Source organism: Charadrius vociferus, unplaced genomic scaffold (genome assembly GCF_000708025.1).
Source record: "Charadrius vociferus isolate BGI_N301 unplaced genomic scaffold, ASM70802v2 scaffold763, whole genome shotgun sequence".
In the NCBI taxonomy this organism is placed as follows: Eukaryota; Metazoa; Chordata; class Aves; order Charadriiformes; family Charadriidae; genus Charadrius; species Charadrius vociferus.
The window spans coordinates 148,805-173,591 of NW_009647685.1; the positions used below are offsets into that span (position 1 = coordinate 148,805).

Genomic DNA, 24,787 nt, shown 5'->3' on the forward strand with positions numbered 1-24,787 from the left:
ATCTGTGATTTCCTTAGCAGCAACAACACTAGATACAGGGTTTTTTTTTTTCACATGCATAAAGGATTCCAGTCTTGTTCCTCATGAAACAGAATAAACTGTGTTTGTACAGGTCCTAGCACAATTAGCTTTTGGGCTGTGGCATGGTTTCCTGGCAGCAAATAAATGTCGTCTTCACATTAAAACTAGAGTCTCTCTTTGGTGAAATAACACCCTTTGACTCTTGCTTGTGGCCTGCTTGTGCCTGAGAAGGGAGGAGGTTTGTGCAGGTTTTTTTTGGTTGGTTGATTTGTTTTTCACTCCAGTTTGTTTCTTGGTGAGAGTCATAGCTTTGCGTTTGTAAGGTCACAAACTCAAAAGACCGTACAGAGAATTCATGTCCTCACCTCGAAAGTAACAACCAAGAGCTGCAGCAAAACGTTTACCTGGTGATAAGAGGTACCCATGGTTAAAATGAGTATCTTTAAGATAGTCTTTGCAGTGAAGGCATTCATTTTGTTAAGCGTATGTGCAGCCCAAATCTACATATTCATTCAAAGCTCTTTCTCATTTGAATGTCATATTTAATTTCTTCAAGCTTAATTATGTTCTGCTTTCCAAAAAAAAAAAAAAGTATTTTATTCATTACCTAGAAATGCAGAGTGTCTAGCGTGGAAGTGCTAAGTATTCAAAATCAAAGCCAAATATTAGAGCCAGCAGACAGAAGCGTATTAAGAAATTAAATCAGTTTTAAGCTTTTTTCCTCACTCTGATCTGTCATAGAAGGAGGAAAGCTTTGATTAACATCTGACTGTGTCACACAAGCAAATTCCCAGACATTACTCAATGGTCATGTTACTGAAGGACCAGAGGATTTAGCAGAAAATGCAGCTTCTCAGTAGGTCACTGACAAAATAAGAAAGCCGGAGCAAAAAGTGCAGCTCATGGGCGTGGGTGGCAGTGAAAAGGCTCCCAGTTTACCCTTAAAATGCAGGAGGAGAAGTTTAATCTTGCATTCTTCAGATTTAAGAGGAATGCAGCTGGGCTTTGTTGCTTGGTGTGGAATGAGCCGTGCCTTGCTTAGTGCTCCCTGCTTTATACCCGTTTCCAGGTTGTTTTTTTTTTTTTTTTTTTTTTTTTTTAATGTATAAGGAACCTGAACAAACTTTATATTATTGAGTGAAAATATGTGAGATAGTTGTAGGACCCTTCTCTGGGCTATGCATGCAACTAAGTAAATATTGGCTTATTGTGGTATAAAGTTGTGTAAGCTGTTGGGCTTTTTGTCAACTGGACACCTGGGGAAGAGAGGAAATCATGTTTCCAAGAACAGGCAGGAGGAGGGCAGCGAGGAGGAGGAGAATGGGCATGCACTTGCAAAGAGGTTAATGGGCTGTCTGCCAAAAAAGAAACCACCACTCCCTCGGGAGGAGAATCAGGGACCCCCGAGAAATCAAAGCCGCCACCATTAAGGTGACATTTCCGCCTGTTGGTGGCTGGTGACAGTGGTGGCAGGCACCGCCTGTGCTGCTGGGTGGGAGTACGGTGTTTCGGTGAGATCGTGGGTGTCTGGCCTGGATGCGCAAGGGCGAGCTGGAAGGAAGGTTTGAGCAGTGACAGGGCAGCTAGGAGAAACCAAAGCTGTTTAGAAGAAATAATGATGTATAAAACCAAGCAACCCTGGGCAATGTTGAGTAGAAGACAAACTGTGTTAAGCCTCTCTTCTTAAATTTTAATCTTGCTTGATGTTGGGTTATTTTCACATCTTTTCAAACTGGTTTGGTCACAGGGTTGTACTTGCTGCCATGGGACTGCTCCCTTTGCAGCAGGGAAATAGCTGTATAGTTGCAGCTACTTTCCCTTGCATCCGCCTGCTTTTGTTTGACGAATTAGTCTTCCAAACATAGCACTCGCCATGCACTCAGTAGTTTTCAGGTTTCTAAATTATTTGCAGTGTTGCTGGGCTTTGCTAGATTAAAACCATTTAAGTTAATAAATCTGGAGAATCACAGTGGTGAATCGCACCCATTATCTTTCCACTGTCGTCATATTCCTGCATGTTTGGGGAAGCTGTGTCAATTTAGACATGACATTAAACATTACACATGATATGCTTTTTGCAAGCAGCTTTTCTTAACAAGATATAACATATAATCTCTGAGTAATGTAATTGAACATCTTAAGAGTTAAAATAAGCATAGTCGTCTTTTTCCAGATTCAGGATATTCCATCATATTTTAATGCCTGTGAGTTGTGGATTAGAGAATCTAATTATTCACTAATGAGCAGTAATGGTACATATAAACTAAGGGTCACTATCCTATTACAGGCACCTGATGGTTCACTGATAAGCATTTGGTCATTAGATTGACCATAAAATATAGTCAATAATTGAGGTTACTCATAGAGCAGACACCTTATCAGCTTTAGGCATGGTGGGACAGCTTGTCAGTACTCTGTGTACTGATTGTGCTGTGACTGAGCATATGATTAGGGTATTGAAGCAGTCTGTATCTAATGAAACTGCAGGAAAGGCATAGCAATATTAGCACAACCACTAAATGACTAATGTGTTTTTGTTCCAAGCCTCAGACACTTCAATTAGTTCCAATAAACTCTGATCTAGTGTAGTGGTAGGCAGAGAATTCAGATATTTTGTGTACAAGCTTTCATTAGACTAGTCAAAATTTGTAACGTTTCGGGGACAGATAGAGTCTGTGTGGCTTTGAATGAAAAATGATAGAAATAATAAAGGCTGTCATTACCATTTTCAGTTCATTTTTTTCAGTTTTACTTTTGCAATTTTAGATGTAAAATACTGATACAATGCCTAGTGCCTGATATAAAAGATGAAGCTGACAGTAGCAAATTAGATGTCTACATATTCTGCTTTAAGATCCATTCATGCAGTTCATATAGGCTTGTGCATATAGATCTAAACTTAGTATGTGTTCTTTAGCATTTTGTACCATATGGAACATTAGTCAAATAGTCTGGTTCTTGAAGGCTTTTGTAGAGATATTGATTTTATTGTGCTTCAAACTGTTGCTGAGACAATAACCTCAGAACCTATTCTTTTATGATTTTTTTTTTTCCATGAGGATGCCTTAACTTTCATAAATTATTGAATATGGTGAAGGATGCAAAATGCCTTTTGTCTTTCTGAGCTGCTGTTCAGGCTTCTGTGATGCAACCTTGGAAAGTAACCATAGAAACATGTTAAAAGCATCAACCGAAAATCAGTAGTTCAGTTTGACAGTGATGCAAATTCTGTGAAAGAAGATTATGATGTATTAGGAACACTTGAGGCATGTATTACTGCTAACCTGTTAAACCTGATTATTCCATGACTATCAGTACTTTCAGAATTTAATTCAGGGGAAAAAAAGCACAAAAAAAATGAAACATACTTTTTTTTTTTTTTTAAAGTTGCCATGTTTAAGATGTTTCTAGCTAAATCACTTCAGCCTGTCATTCTCTGTCATGTTAAAAGCAAGAATTATATTTCTGCTAAGCTCATAATGTAGTTCACAAGTTCTCTGTATTTAATAGCTGTAAACTTTTGCCCTGTACCCTGCTGTGATGCACTGGTATCCTGGCTTTGTGCAGAGCTGGCACAATTTAAATCTCTTTGACAGATAAAGTGGATAACTGGGTTATGAGTAAGTAGTAGTTCACCAAAAGGTGAAGAAAATGTGTGACTCATTGGATCCTGAGTTAGACCTTTTTGTGCTGACCTGTGGTAGTGAAGCTAGTCTGTGAGGTTGAAACAGAAGCACTTGCTATAGTTACGGGTAACCGTAGTAAATTCTTGGTAATGACAGGTCAAGGGAAGAAACAGAGTCAGTTGTTAAAGCTCATTAAGCTCAACCCAAGAAATCCTATGTTGAGGTGATGTGGGAAAATTAATTTGAATGAATTACTGAGGGAAGTGGGGTACCAGCTCTTCCCAATTAAGACTGCTTTGCTGGCAGATATATCCAAACCCCATGCATGGTTTGTCCCTACTTCGCAGTGTTGTAGCAATATCACAGGAGCTGAGGGGCTTTTCAGGGATGTCATGGCTCACTGGCATTAACGCAGCTGAACAGCCACTTGGTGCCTCAACCACTCTTTGTTAGATGCCCTGCAGTGCCCCAATTTCTTTTGCTACCATTTGATCACTGTTGCAAGCTGGTCTGGAAGGGTCGCTGAGCAATCTGTGGCTCGGGGGAGAGCTACAGATGTGCAGATGAAGTGGAGCATACAGCTGTTTCAGGGGGAGCCAGCTATATAATTGGCCTTTCCCCCTTAATGAATCTGTCTTCTGAATCTAGTGGGTTGGAGCAGGCTGGTCCCTGCAGAGGGTCATCCCCACTGCGTGGTGCTGGAGAAGGAGATGCCTTCCCAGCCCCCTTTGCCCTCTGCGTGGAGCTGGAGGGAGCAGGAAAGCCCTCATGCGGATGTGCAAATGGAGACGGAGCGGGTGCCACCGGATGGCTTGCCTCGTCTTGCTGGTGCCATGCTGTGGCTGCTGGAATGTGGTTGCTAGCTGTCCCCAGAGAGTAAACATGACCCGTGCGTAGCATGGCGCTATGTGTGAACAGGAGACAGGGCAGGGTGTGCAGCATTGTGCAGTATCTTGTGTCGTCTTAGGGCAGCTTTAGATTTCCCAGTTGCTGTGGCAGCATAATACTGCCTATAATTAAGGACAAACAAACCCGTGTATACTTTAGGTATATCCCATTTCGCATTAGCCCATAAGGAGGATAAATTAGAAGATAAGCCTGAATTTAGTAGGCTTTGTTCTTGGAGACAGAAATGACTCTCAGGACAGCATGTTTAAGAGCAGAACATCATTACTGGCATCATTGCTAATACTGCATCATACATTTACACAGCGCTTTATCAGCAAACGGTAAGCCAGGCTCCCTGCTATGAAGAGCTCATCCGTGATGACTATGAGACTGATGGGGCAAGCGGAGATGAGACACAGAGCTGTAATTTATTTACCTCCTCCCTTTGCTGAACTAGAGTAGCTGAGAGGAGAAGGAAGACAGAGTTTCGGACATCGTCACTGATGAGTTAGAACACTGCTGAAAGCATGAAAAATGTTCCAAAGGCCAATAGATCTGTGATTGGGATATGGCTATGTCATTAGAGGGGGGAGGCAGTGAATGGTCAGCCAAGGTGTAGAGCCTATGGTGAGGACTTGAGTGTGCCTCGAAGGGAATTGGCTGAGAAAGTGAGGGTGGTGGTGACCAGATGAAGCAGTGTTGGGCATTTAGGAGGCACTGCCTGGGAAAATGAATCCCCCAATGTAGATAGAGGGTTTGGGATCAGAGTATGAACCAAGGCGAGATCATGCAAGGCATCAGTATCACGGAGATGTTTGGAAGGAGAAGTCTTACCTGGATAGCACAGGCCACAGGGGTTGTGTGGGAGCAGGTTGGGCTAGGCTGGAGGTGGCAAAATAAAGCAAGGAAGGAGCATGGTGCCAACTGGATTGGCAGGAAATATGAAAAGGAGGAGACAGTTAAAGAGGGGGGGAAAAATCCCCCAGATTTAGTGATGTGGGAACCTCACGGTGAGATTGGTATTTTGGAGAGGATGTTCTAGGTTTTTACTCCAGTTTTATAGCAAAAGCAGAACTGGGGCACAATAAAGCACTTGCAGTGTTTCCTACTGACCAGGTGTCCAAAGATCTTTACCGTGTGAGGCTGTCTCTGGGGAGGGCTGATTCTTGTCAGCTCCTGAGTGCTATGATGGATAATGTAGAAGGTTCTGGAACACCAGAGGCAGCCACCCTGGGAGATATGGTGACTTTTTGAGTGGCTCTAGGTGGATCAGTGCAGACTGCTGTTGCGGCAGTTGGGTCTTGGATTAGCTCTATATTCTGAGGCATTCATGACGCCCAGGAGGAAGAGCAAAGCAGAATGATTTAAACCAGATGTGGTCACAGATACATTGGAGGGGAGATTCTGTGCCTTCAGAGCCACCAAAGTTTGAATTTGTGGGGGTAAACGATGGTCAGTGGAAGGGATTTTAAGCTAGGGAAAAGTCTGAAGTATTTATGGATAATCTTGCCTGGACTCCATGCGAATTATTTCTTCTTACTTTGTTCTCCCTCTGATCTTCTACTTTCCTGAACTTAATATTTTCTCCCTTAATTTAAGGATTTTTCATATGAGCTTTTCTGTATTTTTCTTGTTCATCCATAGCTGAATGCACCTGATTATTCTGTTTTCTTGAATATATGGAAACTCACTGTTGTCTAGCTGCTAGTCTCTTTTTCCCTTTGGTTTCTTCCCTTCTTTCTGCTCCTCCTAGCTTGTTAAGAGGAACACTTCTTCCACCTCAGCCTCATCCCAGCCCTCCCAGTCTGCCTGCTTTTTCGGTTCCTGGACTTCTGAACACCAGTGTTTGCTCTGACTCCGTTATTTGGGGCTTCTCAGCTTGGTGGCAGTGGCAGCTGCACTGGTGTTTTTGCTGCAGTGGGAATGGAGCATTCCGTAGGTAAAATGATAATGGTGACTTTCCTGTGGGGATGTAATTTGACAGTTTGCACCTGTTTTGCAACTTCATTGGTGACTTTCAGGCTCTTCCAATAACTTATTTAACTATTTTAATACTTCATTAAGACAGACAGACTTAGCAGGCAAAACAGTAAAATCGGACTGATAGTTAATTGAATATTTAGTTCTCATGGCTGACTTGCGGTCACTCTAACACTCAGTTTACTGCGTGCAGGATGTGGTTTGCAGGGCAGATAGACTTTCAAGTGACACTGTCTCTATTCTGAGCTAGGCTGCTTTGCTTGCTTGTGCTCATGGCAAAATTAAGACATCCCACATTATCATTTATAACAGAAATGGAATGTCAAGCCAAAATAATGCACCAGCACTATAGCTGCAGTGCTTGATCAACTGCAGGATTACCACTGAAGGTATTTTTAAGTTCTCTGTGAGATAGCAGTGAATTTTGGCTTTCTAAAACTTCCCTCATCCTTCCTGCTGGAGGATGGAAGATGTTTCTTTTGGCAGGACGTTTCAAAGAGGTTAGCCAGTACCTCACTCAGCATCAGTTAGTGCTGCTTTGCCGGTCATCACAGAGTGACGCTCAGGGTTGCTTTCTGCTTTGTTGGGCTTTTTGTGTCCTCAGCAGTGGAACTCACTTATTAAGAAGCACTGCCCTATGGAGTTTTTACTGGGAGGAAATGACTCAGTGGAAGTTAATCAGCATAAAATGAATCTAATCTAAATGTTATTAGTGAAGCTAGTTGGAGTCCAGGGCAAGCTTCAGATTGTTCTTTGATAATGGGTCTTAAGCAGGTCTTCAGGAGTTCCTTAGTTCTGCTGAAATTTGAAGTTACCATCTTTGGGTCAGAAGTAGTCAAATCCCTCTGTCTGCAGTGATGGAAGAACATGCATCTCACATTTTCCCGCTAAGTGCTATTTCAAATGGTGCTGCAGTTTCGGCCTATTATACCTCTGAGAAGTATCATTTTGGAACTGATGTCAATTAAATAAATCACAGGAACGGTGGGCTATAAGAAGCCCATGTGTCCCTCTGCTGTGTAAAAATATTCATTATGTGGGCATACGACTTCTGTACTTGAGTGATTTCCACTGCATCATTTAATGCTGTCAGTGACCATTTAACTCACTAGCAGTAGGAATAAGTAAATGCCCCCCCGAGAAGTTATTTGTTTGGCAGTATAGGTGTCAAGCCTTTGACTAAGCATCTGAAATAAAACCCAGCTGAAGCAGGAACAGATCCTCTGTGGATTTTCTAGATGTGCACTAAAATGTGGAACTGAGGGAGCTGGAGGTGAGGGGAAGGGTGTGCCTGTGGGGATGGTGCGCTGGGGCAAAGGAGGGTAACTTGAAAACATAACCCACACTAGAGCTCGTGTGGTAAAGGAGCCTTTACAATCACAGATGCTAACTTGTGTTCAGACTGCTATATGCGATGAGGAATGTGACAATACTGGATATCCCCCTTGTTCTGCCCCCCTCTTTCCTGTCTGATGCTTGCCAGAACCTTGTGCTTCAGATGAACCCCTTGTTAGCCATGTCCTGTATTTTATCTCTCATCCTTTCCAATCACAAACGTGCTCGTTTCTTCCCTGGAGCAGCCTGAATGAGCAGAATGCTTTTGCTTTTCATACCAGATTGTTTTTGATGAATAGCATGGAGTGTAATATCCTTTGTAACAAAAATAATTTATTGCCTAGTAAGTCATTTTGATACTGGCTTCTTTCTGTGTACCTGGAGCTGATATTGCAGGGCAAAATTTTAAGTGATCTATTTAAGTAATTACTTTAATAATGAAGGGCTAGTTAGCACACCATTGTTTCTGTTTCATTACTTTGTAGTTTTAAAAATGTCTTTATTACTTTTTCTTCATAGAATACAAATGAGACTAGAGTTTTATTTTCCTCAACCTGACTGTTTCATGAGTCTATATCTCGCTGCAAACAAGTCCAACTTTTTTGCCTAAGGAGCATGCTTAGGTTGATGTGTTCTGCCTCCTTTAGCTCAGTTAGTTCATGAAACAGAGCGGGAAATGTTGCTGGCGTTCAGGTAGCTGGATTTTTCGATACGTAGCTATCTATGCTGTGTGCAGCCCAGGAACTGACATATTTCTATATTAGGTGTTGACAGTCTTGCTTACATAAAGATTAACCTACACAGGTTTTCAGCAGTTTGTCATATGGTACAATTGTAAACAGTGAGTATGGAAAGTACGGCAATATGCTCATCTGCTCTTGCTTTGTTTAACATCATTAGTGAACAGAGCTGGAAATGGTATGTGGCAGGCTGCGGTGACTAGCTGCTATTCTGGTACATATATATATATATATATATATATGTCCGTTCCTGAACCGTAGTCCTGGCTGCTGAAGCAATGTGCTTTGGCTGGAAAAGTGTCTTAAATCTGCAAACTGAGGAGGATATGGAGCTGACATCACTCACGACAATTCTGTAGCAGTGACCTCAGAAACCACTGGTTTGGGAGAGCCAAATGCTTGGAATGTAACAGTCAATGCTCTTGTTTGCCCTTTTGTGTTTCTTAAACCTGGGGGAAAAAATACAGAGAAGACCTGTGAAAATTCATTTTTGGATTCCTGCATGTGAATAGCTTGAAAGTTGAAAATAGGCTTGTTTGGTTGCTTCTGTTTAAAGAATAATGCATAGCTGAGAGGAGGGATCAGCTCTTGGGTCTGTACGGCATGAGGAAGCTCTTCTGATGTCAGGGGTACCCTGCAGGTTTGTTTTAACTTGCTGTCTTCCAGAGGTCTTTTTGAGTTTATCCCAAAATGGCTTTGCCTGGTCTTTCTGTGTGGTGCCTGAATTCAGGTGAGTCTTGAGTGTTGCTCACCAATGCACATGATTCTGTACTTTATGAAGATGTGAATAGAGTAGGGGGAAAGCAACAAGGATGGTCAGAAACCAAGGAAACAACCTTTGAAGAAAGGTTGGAAGGATTGGGACTTTTTCATTTGTAAAAGAGAAGAGTGAGGTGTGGTAGTGGTCTTCATACAGGTAACAGTTGCTGCAGCAGAAGGAACTAAGCTCTTCTGCATGCCTGCTGGGGAGGTGAGAGAAGATAAGGAGCATAAATTCCAGCAAGGCAGATTTATATGAGACACGAGGTGTGAATTTTCTAACAGTAAGAACAGTTAAAAACTGGAATTGATTGCCTCGGGAGGCTGTGGATTTGCTTTCACTGGAGGTTTCTAAGAATGAGTTGGACGAATATATATTGCAATGTATTAAGTAAAGTTCATTCTACCATGGAGTATTGGGAAAGTGTAGATAACTTCTTAAAATCCCTTCTGGACCCGTCTTCTCTGATCAGCTGAGAGCAGGTGATGTTCCTAATATGTCAACATAGCTGATTTTTATTTCTGCCTTGCTGATTTTAATAAGAGATAGTAAGAGAAAATTAAGAGGTCGCTCAAAGTTAGAGACTGAAATTCAAGCCTGAATTGCAAGATTCTGCTATGTGCAAGAGGCAAGGCATGAACTTAATCTCATACTGGAAATACTTTCTCACATAATGTTGGCTTGGTAGTATCCCTACAATATTAGATGTGGTTTGACATTTTGGAATGTTTCAGAATAATGGTTTTCTATTGAAATTTTGTTACCATCACCCATTATAAAAATGCTATTGTTTGAGGCTGTGCATTGTGATCCAGATGAACTAATTATTTATTGAGGAAGTTGAACCACTGAAATAAGGAACATTAATTCTTTGTTCTTCCTGGCAGTGCTTCACGACAGCATTGCTGGGACAGCTAAGCAAACAAAGGTTTGGTGCTGTACTTGTGCAATGGTACTAAAGCGAGGAAAGCCTCTGTATCCTCCTGAGGCTATATATGCATCACAGGAACCTAGTAAGCTTGTTCTAGGGGGAAGAAAAGACCATAGCTTCAAAATTTAACATATACTTTATAAGTAATTCCTTGGACAAAATTTATTATAGGAATACAGAGGGTGCCTGTCCTTTCCAAATCTTCACGACAGATTTAGACATTCTTACTTTTCTGTTTAAAAATGGCTCTTTCTGAACCAGATTTTATTTTCCAGATCGAATGCCGTTAGTAGAAATGGATACCTTGCTTATTTTTAAGTTTGCTTGGGATTTTGTGTAGCAACTGCGGTCTTTCATTGTGCTACCTTTCTAATTTTAGAACCACAAATCAAACATTAATAGTAATAATAAAAGTAATAATGCCAACCAAGTTTATTCTGTGAGCTGCGGAAGGCTCGGGACAGGGTGCTGGAGGGTGTATTGTAGGACATCCGTCTATTTCTTGTCTGTATTGACGAGTAATTAAGGAAACAATAACTGGAACTGCAGATACAATGACAGACTGACTTTCCCACTGCTTCCTTTGGAGCTGGTTTGCAGTGGGAAAGGCTTGGGATATTGGTTATGTGGTGGAGGACCGATGCTTTGTTGGGCTGGGAACTGGGAAAGCTTGGAGGAGTCTTGCATTAGAGTAAACTGATTCCCTGTAAATTCCTAGTAAACCTGTATCCAGAATTCTGCAAGCTTTGCAGTGTTCAGAATCAGGAGAAAAATAGCTCCTGTGATGGCTGTCAAGGTCAAACCAAAACTCATGAATAAGTGTATTCCAAAGTTCAGGATATTTAAGGCTTGGACTGTACAATTCTTTGGCCTTGACCCTCTCCGTGAAGCCCTTAAGCATTCTCACAATATGAATAATAATGACAGTGATCTCTGAAAGATAAGGCCGGCTAATAACACTAAAACTGTTAATATGTAATGAGTCATGCTGAAATAGATGTGCAGAAGTTTTCTTTTATTATTTTGGTCGGTGGAGCTCAATAATGGGAAGCAGGATTCCCAGTTCCATTTCTGACTTGTGGCAGTTTGTCCGTAAACCCACAATGTCAATTAAATCCTCTGTATGTCTCTCAGTTGACCCATTTCTCCTATGTGTCCCAAAGTATATTTCATGTAACTCTTCCTTCTGAAGCTTAATAAATTCCACAGAGTTTTTTAGCAAAAAAAAAAAAACCTGTAATTTTGCACAGTTGTAAAAGTTTCCAATCTAGTTTTCTTTTTCATGGAGGAGTTATGCCCAGAAGGAATGCTGTTCTTTAGGGATTTAAATTGTGCTGTTTACTTTCACAGCTATAATGTGCAGAACGTGTACAGTGAAAGTAAGCTAGAAGCAGCTTGCTGTACATGAGAATATCTGAAATGTCATGTTAACCACATGGACAGAATTTAAAGAAAAAAAAAGTATGGTTCTTTAAATGGGCAGGCTTTGTAGCTACTGTTGTTGCAGTCTTATTCCCTAGATGCTGAGCATTATGTAATTGATCTGGCCATGCTTTTCCTCACTGGTCTCATCCATGGATGGCAGAAAAGCAAGTAATCTGTAAATTTTGTGGGGGAAAGAGCAGGTTAGAGACTGTCCCTTGTCATTAGGTATTTGAGTGCCCCTGCATGTGCCATATATTAGTTTTATTTTCTTCTGTGACACCGAGCGATGAGAAAAGCACTCTCCAGAGCATCTTAAAAGACATCTTCTATTAAAGATGGAAAGAGTTAAGCAAAATGCAGATAGTAGATCTCACAGCTAGAGGTAAAAATAATATACATGGGTGTCTCTCATGCTTTAATTGGCAAAGAGGCATAAGACTGTGGAGCTTATTTTCCCTTTCAAGAGTATTTTGTAGAAGAGTGCTTGGTGGAGGTTGAATAAAGAAAGCGAAGGTAGGTGGAAAGCATACATCTGTGTCAAAGCTGTGACAAAATGCTTGGAAAATGCCCAGAAAAACAAATGACTGTAACACTTAACTTCTGCATCGTATTCCCTAGAGGTCATAATTTTCCCTGTGAGGAAACAGAAGTTGATATTAGAGAAGGTCAGACAGCCACTGTGGTGCTGAAGATGGATGTGAAGGCCTCCTGTGCAAGACTGAATTTGCGAAAAAGAAGCAGATCAGGAAATAGGCATGGCACCTAATTAGGCTCCTGCAGAAAGTGATCTGGTGTAAGCCTGTCTTCTGTCTTTATGGTGATAGGCAAAAAGGGTGCAGTTTATGAGAGCTTTGCCTTCCTTGTCTTCATGGGACAAATTCCACCTGAGGAAAAGAGTACTAGAGAAAAAAAACACTGGAAACTTAGGCGTAAATTCAGTAATGGGTTGTTGGATAAGAATTGCAGAAAATCCCGCACTGTGGAGTGTCCCAGAAGGCGCTCCCTGTAAATACATACTCTCGTGAATTTTACTGAAGTAAGGAGTTTTGTGAAGTTGGATTTTGTTTAATTTAGTTGGGTCCATGTCCAAACCAGCCTGGCCTACATTTCGACCTAATGAGTATTTGGCTGGGGTGCCACCAAGTATATTGCCGGTGCTGCCTGAAGTGCTTAAGGACTGATGAATCCTTATGTGGCACTCTTTGCCTTGACCAGTCCAGGAGCCCAAGCAAAGCATATGAAGGTGGCTGCCCAGATGGTTTTTGTAGTAGTTAAAGAACTGACTGTGCTTTTTATAGGAGCTGAGGATGACAATTACTTAAATTCATATTCAGATTCTACAGTTTGAAAGTGATGTTTTGTTTTGCATAAATTGCCCTATTCTTTCCATTAGATCCTTAACTTTTCCCCCTTAAAAAAAACCCAAACAAACAACAACAAAACCCAAAAAACCTCTTTGATACTGCTGGTACAAGATGTCTGTGATGCTCCAACTCCAGAAACAGCCTCATTTTAATGTCGGGCAAAGTAATTCTTGCATTTAAACACAGAGAGGTTGTAATTAAGCTTTGTGCACTGCTACCTGAGAAGAGATGCTTTTTAAATGTGAACCACATACACCATTATTAGAGAAGTTGGCCTGTTGCCCATCAAAGCACTGATTATCTTCTACAGCAGCTACTCCAGTTCCTCTGCTTTTCCAGTTTCCTGTTATCTCGCATGGACATCAGCAGTCCCTTTGCCAAATTTCTTAGTAAAATCATGGCACTCCGGGCTCATAGGAAGAGGATTTATCGGCATTGAAGCAGCTAATTGCTTTAGCTAGCATATGGCACTGTCCTTTGAACAGTGGAGATGCAGAAAGTGTGTGAATACTGTTGGAAGTTGAATCACTTTGAAAGTTGTTCTGTCTTGGTGGGGAAGGTAGTAATGGATTTGATATCTTCGATCTACTTTTTGAAATGGTCCCAAACTGTGTAACTGAGCTATTCTGCGAGATGCTATACTTTAAAAAGGCTGACTTTTCTGTTTATTTGTTTATATATTTTGCTTAGCTTGCCCTTTTTGCGTGCATTTACTCATTAAGTTATGAGCGCTTAGTTAGATGCTTGAATACGCAATTCCTGAGTAAATTTGTCCTTTGAATCTCATTCTGTTTCACGTATGTTTCCCAGAGGAGCTCCTTCAGCCAGATCTATTGAAGGAATAATTATTTCATCAGGATTTAATGCATACCTTGACTGCACTTCGAAGACGTTCTCTTGAGGAGTTTTTATCATTTCAACAAGGGATCATAGCATGTAAACAAGGAAATAAACATTATCTTTCATATTAATCAACAAGATGATTAAATAATAACCACAATTGTTAATTGGTACTTGGAGATAGAAGGTAATAGCTGTCTTGAGTTCAACAATGAGAGTACCAACAGGTAGAGACTCTTTTCTGCACAGTAAAGTTGCATGTAATTTAGGAGGCATTATGGTTTTAATGTCCAGCTGCAACCATAGTGAAGTTTTGCAACTGTTTGCCTGGTGTCCTATTTCAGGCATATGTTTTCATACTTAATGAGGTATTCGCAAGGGAATTTGAGATTTGGGCAGTTAAATCGGTTCTCATTGCCACCAAAAACCTGAGGTTCTGTATAAACCCATGCTTGCAGTGTTTTGCTTCACTGTGGGATGTGGTTCCTGCTGGTTTCAGGATGCAGCAGGAGTCAAAAACTGCTTATTTCCTCAGATGCAAAAGTCCAACTCATCCCTCACAAGGCACTGGCTTCTGGCTCCCTCTGAGTTTGGAACTAGAGCCTCATTTTTTCATCACATGAGCCTTTGTCTTTTTCTAAATAGTACAGTGTTTGTAGAGGGAAAAGGAAGCACGTAGGGGGTCTGCATCTTTAGAATTAGATGGAGTAAAAAGGTCCAGGAGTTTAACACACAAGTTTGGCAATATAGAGCATAGGACTGGGAATTTTGGAGATCTGTTTTGAGAGTCCTGCCCCTGGTACTGACTAGCTGTCTAATCTTGACCCAGCTGAGTAATTTTGCTCCTCAGACACAGCCAGTTCTTTGTACTGTAACACATTTGAAGTAAATAGTGCTGCTGGAAGAAACTGTGCAGCCCTCCTGCTCTCAGTGTTCATTTTTGCTTCTAACCTACCATAAATATAAGCAAATGAAGCTTCCTTCTCTCATCAGCTTACTAAGCCGACTCAGCCTGAGGCTGCCTGATGACCAGATTTGTGGCAAAGTTAGGGGTCTAGATTTGCCCTGAATTAGGTATGACAGCAAAGCACTGCCTTAGTTTCTCCATATGTCTGTTGCTTATAGCACTTCACAGATGCTAGTGCCACTTTGATCTCACTGAAAAGTGCTTGGGATATCCTGGGCTGAAAGGCATGATGAAAATATAAAGTAGCCATTGTATACAGAGACTTTTTGTTGCCATGTGTATGTAAATTGATTTGTCCGAAGTGCCTTTATATTGCAAGCATGGACCAGAATAGTACTTTGTCCCCAGAAGACCCTTTGGCATCCATAGCAGGGTCTCAGGTTGCCCACAGATGCTGGCATTGTCACACTTTGCATTTTTTTGGGCTTAACAATCATTCAATGTAATGTTAAAAGATAGTATGTTTGATTGGTTTTATGATATGTATCTGAGGGTGGGTGGGCTGTCTACTAACAGTCTCCGGGTCAGATCACACATGTCTTACTCAGGTAGCAAAGCTCTCCTAGGCTTTGGCAGAGCTGAGATTTCACTCTCACTGCCACCCCCAGTTGCCCAGCGTGTGCTTGCTAACACAGATATTTGTTCTACTTAAGTCTGCAGGGTGATTTTTTTTTTTTTTTCCCTCATGTGGGTTTTGATGTAGAGTCGAGTTTCTGTTTTTGTTTCTTCCTATACTGTTTTGTGTTGCTGATGGGGAATAGCAGAAAAACTGATTATGTTCCTATTCTTATTCACAAGGAAGAATGTTACAATTTTAATTGTATGTTTTAATTTTTCCTTCTTCTTCACCTTTTATGTTTTGAAATTCTGCATTTCAAAAGCAGGATCATTATCATTCAGAACATTAAAGCATATCTTTTTAATAGCTTTCCCTTTTAATTTGAAAGAATGGAATTGAGGAGGAAAAACCAATCTGTCTTGAAGGAAATTCTCTGTTATCTAAGGATTTTCAGTGCAGCCAACAAGAGAGGATCTTTAGCTCAGCTGACTTGGAGTGTTATCCTCTGCCTTGAGTAACTTGTTGAGTATAAAGAACCACTTTCATAATGTTATCACCAGCAAAGTCCATCTGGTCCTGCCAGTGACAAGGGGATTATTTCAGCTTTTTATTACGTCAGTGAGATTTTAGCATTTTAGGATTCAGCTGTCAAGCTGTTGGGGGAAAGCGGGGAAAGTTAGATTATAATTGAAACTCTGTTGGGGGAGAAATTAACTGAATATTTTGCCAGTAATTTTTCTACCCGTATTTCCTTCTATTAGTCTCCTGATGCTTTGTCCTTGTGAAATCAGATTAGAACGCAATGACTTGATTTGTTAAGCAGGCAGTGATGACAATGAGCATCTGTTTGTCTGGTCCAGATTCCCATTAACACCTAGTAACATTGTCCTTTCTTGCTATTACTTTTATACAGAGCAGCACAGAAGCTTAACCTGTCTTCGAAGAGAAAGAAATACCATCCGCCCCTGCCACACACACACGACTTCTCTATTTATGCTACTAACTTTAGTGGCATCCTGCAGCTCTGTCCTCCCCCAGCACCACCATGCCTTCTGAGAGCTGTGTCCAAAATCAAGGACAACCCTGGCATTGGAAAGGTAACTTTGGATTTCAATTTTTTTAAAGTAGTTTTCTAGACGAATTTTAACAGGGCTGGAAGCTTTCAGCCTAGTAGAGGGCTCCATAGGCTCAAGGGAAGAGTCTTGGGATAGAGAAATCGCCACAACCGTTTGAAGGTGCCTGAGAACTGTTATCACCTGTTAAATTTAGAAAGAGGTGGCAGGCTCAGAGCAGATTCAGTGCTAGAGTGTTGGCTTCCTTGAAGCCAGTTAACATCACTGACGACAACATTGGCAAAGGTTGTTTTGTCTTTCCCTCTATTAAAGCGAGAGACAAATTTTCCTTTGGCGTCATTGGTCCAAAACCAATGCACCTTTGGCAGACAGAAGTCGTCTCTGCATTGCCAGCAAGGCTGAGCTGCTGGTGCTGTCTTTCTGCTTGAGGTTAAGGAGTTACGTTGAGGGGGTTTTGTTTCCCTTTGCTTCACAGGTCACCGTAAATCAGGAATATGGAAATGAAGTAGCAGGAGAGAAATAGATGTCTCTCCAACTTAGGAAACACAGCACCTTTCAAATTGTAAAATTTGTGCTAATTTTATTTAAAATTAATTAAAATACAACCCAATTATTTAGAGCTTTATTCATATTTATAACTGTTTTATCACCCATGCAGCAGAGTCTGAATACTTATTTACATAGGTTACAAGAGATTAGCGTTTGAAGATAGAATTGAAGTATGTAATGTGCACAGGAGAGCTAAAATATGCACGTTGAGTAACCATACATATCAGCATTAACATAAAGAGATTGTCAGCCTAAATACCTATAGCCGACACTGTTGCTCACAGAGAATACTCTATTTCTTAAGCCAGTGAGTTTGTGCTAAATGGAGAACAAAGGAGTATTTGCAGCTATTTTAAGCAGGTGGAAACTCGCAGATGAAAATGTGGTTTCTTCTCCTGTTTTTCCAGTGTGTTAGAAAGGAGGATGTAGCATAATATGGTAGTAATATGTAGCATAAAATGGTGGAATACAGCAAACCTGGCACAGTAATTTAGAGATTCCCAGGTGGAGGAGGGTTTGCTAAGGAACACCCTTTCTATGTGTGCATTTTAGCAGAGCCTGTGTGTTGTGCCTGCTCTGCCTAAGTGAGGCTTAGCACTTGCCTGTGGCACCAGGAGTAACAGGGAGCGTGGCATTTCTGAGGCTCTTTGCCTTAGGAAGACCATTAAAGCATGCTTGTATCTCCTTGTGCCTGCGTCTCAGTGAAACTGTCTTTGCACCTCATTGCACTTGTGTGCTGTCCTGGTGTAGCCAAAGAGACTTCAGGCTTTTTCCTGTGCTTTGAGGGTGACTGGTGGAGCTTACCAGCATGAATTTGTGCCTTGAGGAAAGCTCTGGTTTATCTGGTGTCTTCAAACAGATCAACAAAGTCTAATAAAAATCAAGTGCGTGATCCCAAATGGCAGATTATATGCCTTGGGTCATGTGATCTACCTACTTACTTCATTAGTGAGGACAGCAGAGGGCTTTCAAAGGGAAGAGCTCTCCTAGAAGGTCCGGGCACACAGCAGGACCTTGAGCAGCTGTGTGAGCTTCTCCTCCAACATGGGATATACATGTATCCTGTATGTATGCTGGCAATGCGGGTGGTATTTCTCTCCTGCCTGGCACACTGCACCAAGAATTTCCAGACTTTGTGGGTCAACAAGCTGCTGTTGACCCTCAAATGTCTCTGTTGTTTAGCTCTCAGCTGAAAACATTGTTGAAGATACTGTTTGTTTGGGCCCAGTGTTCCAGCTGTGTCCTTCTCACCATGTACTTCTTGACCACAATTTGGAAGAATCCTGTGGTGTGCTGGAGAGGATAAGAGCTCTCTGCTAATTGCATGAACCCTTTAATTCACGAGTTAAGATCTAGACCATCCAAATGGTGATGGGGTGTGCTAGTTACTAGTTTTAAAACTCCTCAAAAAATAACTAGGCATCTTCTCTTATCCACAGTTTAAAATACGCAATAACTATTAAACATCTCTCTTAACCCATTGCTCTTTTGCAACTTTATAAATTACAGTGTTTGCCCATAGAAAGAAACTTCCAGCAATATAGCTTTTTGTAAAAATGATGAGTCAGCACAAATTAAATCTCATGTATCCTAATTCTTAGAACTTGTGGTCAAAGGAAAAGTGTCAGTCCTATACAGGTGTTCTTTTAGTACTAAACACTGATAGTTTCACCTTCTCTGAGCAATGCCGCAAAGCTTTTGGTAGCATTTAGCACACTGTGCAGTAACATTCTCCATTACAATTTCATCTTCACTAGCTTCTGCTGATGAAGATGTAGTCGGCTATTATCTCATTATGAGGATGATGGGAATATCATAGCAATTGAGAGATGAATCCGCAAATGCTGGCAGATGTGCTGTGGTCCTCTGTTAACTTCAGTCCCTCTCCTTCTAACAGCTTTTTACTTTACACTTCTCCTAGTTGTCTATTTCCGTGGCTTTTTCTTGCAGCTTGTACAGTAATAACTACAAGATCCACATAGGGGACAGAATCAGTGACGGATTCTGGAGTCACTTTTTCCTACTGCAGCATCTGTGGCTGTGGCTGGTGCTCTCCTTGGTTTGTGTGATCGTTCCCAGGTCAGCGGTGTCCCTCGCCCTGTTATTACTGTGTGGTTGCAGTGGGTTGAGCAGCTGGTGGGGCAGCCTTTTCCTTCCTCACCTCCCAGCTTGCTGCTGTTTTGTCTTGCGTGGTTAGTTATGATGTGGAGGACTGGTTTCTGCTGCACAGGTAAGAATGTAGCCGTGCTGATGGGCTGCCTAATTCCCACCTAACTTCACCTTTCTAAGCTGAGAATGACCCGTTGAGGACCAGTCCTTATTCTCCTCAAGGGGGTGAGTTCTCTGAGCATGGAAAGCTTGACAAGTTTTACTTCCCTTATTGTCAAACAGTTTCTTTCAGAGCAGGACAGGATTCCATAGGGAAACGTGCCTTTTCTTGCTGTGAAGGGGCTGAAGAGATAAATTTAAGGAGAAAGTATAAGTTGTGTGAGAGTGAAAAATAGAGTACTGAACTGGAAACCTGTGAACGGCCCAAGATACTTCAATGGGAGCAATGTGGCTTCCTTTATGAAAAGCTGAAGAGGTGAATGATATGTCAACTGTGTGGAAATTCTGTTTATTGTGAGTGAGTAAGGTCTGAATACTATAGCGACTATTTACTATCTGTAATGACACACTCTGGGTAGTCCCGTTTCTTTTGCAAATGTGCTGAAAGCTTAGAGCAAAGTACATGTTGAAATATTTACCATGACCAATATGATTGGCTTTCCGTATTTCCCCTGTGATAGTAATTCTTAACATTTTCCCACCTCACTGATGCTCAAGGTTGTCGTTTAGCTGGTATTTAATACATTACAAGAGACACAGGAACAGAATATGGAAAATGTGATGTCACTTTGGGGCCAAAAGGGAAAAAAAGGGGAATCTAGAATTATAGTGTTGTAAGGCTGACTTTCAGACCAGGCAACCAGGCAAAGTGGTTGAAACAATAATGAAGATAGAAATTAGCAGGCAGGGATTAAAGTGATACAGTAGGGATCAGTTGATGAAGCTTTTACAGGTGGAACACATCGTTAGCCTTCTGTGGAAGAGTCAGCAAGCATTTGAATAGGGTTGGTCTGGTTGATAAAGTGTATTTGGATTTTGAAAAAGCTTTTGACAAGTGCCCTGACCTAGGTTTCTTAAAAAAACCTTAAGCTGTCATGTACTCTCTAGTGGTTTAACAACTGGGAGGAAACAAGAGCGCAGATTTCACACTGGACCAAAGTTAGCAGTGGTGTCATATGGAGGTCCATGCTGTTTGGCGTCTTCCTAAATGGTTTGGATGAAGCAGTGAAGCTGTGCACTCAGAGTAGCCAAAGTTAAAACTGACTGTGAAGACTTGCAAAAAGATCTTATGACACTGAAGTTACTGGGTGGATAAAGAGGCAGATGAACTTTAGTATTGATTAAAACAGGATAATGTGCATAATAAAAGGAGCTCTAACTATGCTTGCCCAAACGATAAGCTGTAAGGAAATCAGGCATGACCGTAACCCATTTTACCATCCATCATGGAAGCTACAGCACTGTGTTTGTTATCATGAGTCTGAGCTTCTAAAGAAATGCTTTATTGACTGTTCAGGAGGCAAAAAGATTAAACATCTTTAGGTTTATCTAACAGTATGTGATACAAATCCGCGTTCCTCTTCAGGCTCATAATGCTTAAATAACAGTCACTCATTGACGTTTTGTTCTTAACTGGCTTTCTTCCTCGAGGTAATACCTTTAAAGAAGTTTAATAGAGGATGGTAACAACTGAAGAAATACAAAGATTTCACCTTCTCCCCCATGTATTTATCTCTAAATTACCTTCTCAAAGGGGAGCTATTGCTGTGGCTGAGTGAGGGAAGAGCTGGATCCTAAGACTCCAGCATGCAGAAGCAGCAGCTATATGTGTTTTGCTGCTGGTACAAAGTTGGACCCCAGTAAGCCTAAACCTTTGGAAAAAAGACCTCACCAAACAAATTAACCTGCATACCTGGAATTTTAACTTCCTTATTTGATGTGCACTTTCAAAGCTGCCCTACCATGACTGTTGTCTTTTCCTGCCAAAGAAACCTTCTTTGGCCAAAGCACTGATTCAGTGGAGAGCTTCCCCCTGCATTAAGTCCTTTACATTGGTTTCAAAGTTTAACACGTGAGTAAGAATTTTGAATTGGGGTGAGGGACAGTTCAGTCTAAGGAACTGATTTAATTGGGCATAGGCAGGATCAGGGCTATCTTGGGTGTTTCTGTGGAGACTAGAAGTTGAATTAGTCAGTCTGGCTGCCAGGTCCAGTCACTATTGGTGGGACCTCATCTTGAACTTGTGAGCTCGATGGACGTTTGGGGAAAGGTAGAGGCTTGAATTCTTGCTTTTTGTAAGTTGTATGACTGTAGCAAAGGCAGTGACTGTGCATTGTCAGAACTGCTGCAGGAGTGAGGAATGTGAAGAGACTGTGATGACCGGTTCTTGCACTTGGACTCAGTTATTGATTATTTGAGCCTGAAATCAAAATTTGTTCTTAGTCTCACATCATCATCTCCATGCATATCATACGGTTCTGCTGTGGTGAAATTGCTATATGGCTTTTTAGGCTTGAATACATTTGTTGTTAGAGACTTACTACAGCAGAAAGCCTATATGTGTCTTTTGCGTTTTCTGTTTATAATTTCTCATTGTTTCAAATACTCTCTTAGAAGGTGGGAAATAAATGTCTTATTAATTTCTTTTACATTTCAAAACACCAATTTTTCTTCTTATAGTAGTTTTAGCAGGAGTGTGTGGACTTTTTGTGTGATACAGATCTTTTAATTAAGCCTTTTGCTTGATTTTCTTTACTAAGAGTGCAAAATGTTATACACTCTTACAGGTGCTTGCAGGGTTTGTCCATGTTCAGGAATACCAAGCAGTGAAAAGTGGGGTTTTTTTTGTTGTTTTTTTTTTTTTAAATAATGAAAAAATTAGAACTGTAGGTCTGTTCGGGACTATTTTTTCGTATAATCAACAATAATCAAACTCTCATGCACAAAGGAAAATCCCACTGCTAATGCAAACTGGATACTGAAAGGAATTTTGCTCACTACTGATAACTGTTATGTAGCAAATTTCATACCTTATTCTTGAATGTGCCAAAACCATCAGAGTCCAAATCATTTAGCTGAAACCTACTTAAAAGGCAATGATCCAGTACAGTATGATTCTTGTAACTGAATCATTTTCGTGGTCTCTCTGGGTGTTATTAAATTTAATGTCAGAATAGTAGGAAAGATGTCTGAAAGCCATTTAATATTGTCACTGGAAAGAAGTTAGATTACGCTCAATTTCTGACATTAATGTGCTACTTAAGATAATTTATCATATTGTGGTATTAAAAAAGACATCCTTTTTACAGTGGCTGCTGTGTAGCATTCTAATTTGCTATTTTTCTTTAGCATGGTAGGAAGCCTTTTTCATGCAAAATGTTTTTTTTTCTGGGGGTCTATTCAGCTCATTCTTTATAATACTGCATCACTTACAACAGCGACTTTAAGTGCTTGTCTCTTCCAAGGATCCTGTCAATTTTTTATGTCAGAATGACAGAATCCTCCTATGTGAGACAATTGAAGTGGAGCATTTAAAGAGAACCTGAATTGTCAGACATGTTTCTTGGACAGGTATATACATACCGGTCTCCATTTATGTGTTTTAGACATTTACTGTCGTTTATGCTTTACCAAGCCATAGCTAAGGTACTACTAATATGATTTACAGATCATGCAGGGTTTTCTTAAGTGTGCTGTATGTCCCATTCACTGGTTCTTACAATGGTTTGATGACGGATAACAAATAGGTACTTAATTTTGTCATCTTTATTGCTGCTTGTTTCCTAATGACTAGAGTGTTATTTCTGATATAAATCATGTATCATACTAAGTGCTCTTCTATCCACGTATGTAGTCCTGTATCATCCAAGATACATACATCCCTGCTGAAATGCCTTGAACTGCTCAAACAAAACTATGGAAAAATTAGATAAAAATACTCAATTTTTTCCACTTTGTTTTCAGCTTTAAAAATGAAATAGTTTTCTTCATGTCTCCTGGGAGCAGAGAATCAATTCTTCTTTAATAGAGTACAATACAGAAGTGATTTTTTTTTCTTCTTTAGGTTCTCCCATGGGAGCTAGATGGTCTATGCTAGCATGGCAATTTTGCATATAAATTTGCCATCCATTGGTAGTGGCAGTATATGAAAGGCTTGTAAGAACTACCCACAGTAAACCAATTTAGCAAGGGTTATATATCTGTCAGTTACAATTAAACCCATGAAACATATTGGCTCTGAACTAGGAATTTTGTAATTTGATTTACACTGTAGTTGAAAAATAAGTGATTTCATTGGAAAATGGTCTTTATTCAACTGAATGCGAATTCTTCGTAATTTCTTGCTGAGAAATCTTAATTCAGAATGGTGGATGTCCAAACATAGTTATTTAATTAACCTGCTGTTATAGGCCATTTTGTGAACATTGGGCAAAATTAACTTCCTGGCTTCATGATGCCTGTCAAAGATGTGTGTTTCCAGGGAATATTTAGTGTCCATTCAAATTTGATATAATGACATTTATTGCTAAAGACCAAATTGCTTGTTCATTTAGGGATTATGATACTGTTGCAACGCAAAATATGACCAGCATTTTTAGAATGGATTCCAGTATAGTGCCAGCACTTTCCCAAAATATAAACAGATAAAGTCAGAATTTATTTTAGTGAGAAAGGCTTGAGTGCATGTGTTTTAAAACTTTATGTGCTTATTAATTCATTCCTGGTATTTTTTCCTTCTCATTCTGTCTAACTTGAAACTTGACAACTACATAAGCATCAAATGCTAACAAAGCATCACTATAAACACATGAACACTGCACATCCATTGATTTCAAAGCAGGTACCATATGTTGCAGTTATGCCTTTCCTAACGTACTTGGCTGGGTCAGGGTCTTAATTTCCTCAGCATTCAAAATGCCACGGAGTCTAGTCATTACTTAGTGAATTAGTGGAGTCTTCCCTCTGCCTACATGTCTGCCCCAAATTAACTGCATAGAGTATTTGGCACCCTTCACTCCACTGAAAGATGAATGACCAACTTTTTGAGATAGGTGTATAGTTGTGTTTTTTTTATTCATTGTCTAAAACGTGTAGTAGAGGTTCGTGATAATCTTAGGAACAGAATCCAAATCATCAGGTCCTTTAAGTGTGAGACTGTCCTTCCCCCTCATGTCGTCTCAGAGGTGATAGCCCTTCCATCTCTTTTAATTACAGAGTAATAATCAATGTGAACCTGACTGTCTCAGTCTCCTGGATGTTTCTGTCTAAAATTGTGTAGGATTGTGTCATTCTCTCTGTTATCACTGGCTCTTTTCTTTACAAATTCAGCCTTGGATGTGATTTCTTCTGGGACGACGCATGCCTCACTAGTCTTGGAGGAGTTTTGTGTTCATTGATGCGTGGCGTTGCCGTAGCTCCATTCAATTCAGCATATCCAAAATATATGGGCTGTATTAGAAAAAAAACTGCTAGCTTGCCTCTGGCCGTCAGTCTCACATTCGTGTCAGAGAGTTGCTTTGAGATTTGGGTTTCACGGCTTTTTGGTTTGTCTCTTACTTTTTCCAAACCTGCTTTCTGACACTGATGTACACTTGATGTTTTGCACTGTCTGGACCAATCC

General features: G+C 40.6%; 1 protein-coding gene across 1 annotated transcript in view; it reads left to right on the forward strand.

The window, feature by feature from the left end:
• Positions 1-24,787, forward strand: part of KIF26A (kinesin family member 26A) — a 102,830-nt gene that overhangs the window by 56,947 nt on the left and 21,096 nt on the right. Inside the window, exon 4 of the mRNA XM_009881366.1 lies at positions 16,350-16,533. Coding sequence (XP_009879668.1) covers positions 16,350-16,533 — 184 coding nt within the window. The remainder of the gene's footprint in view (positions 1-16,349; positions 16,534-24,787) is intronic.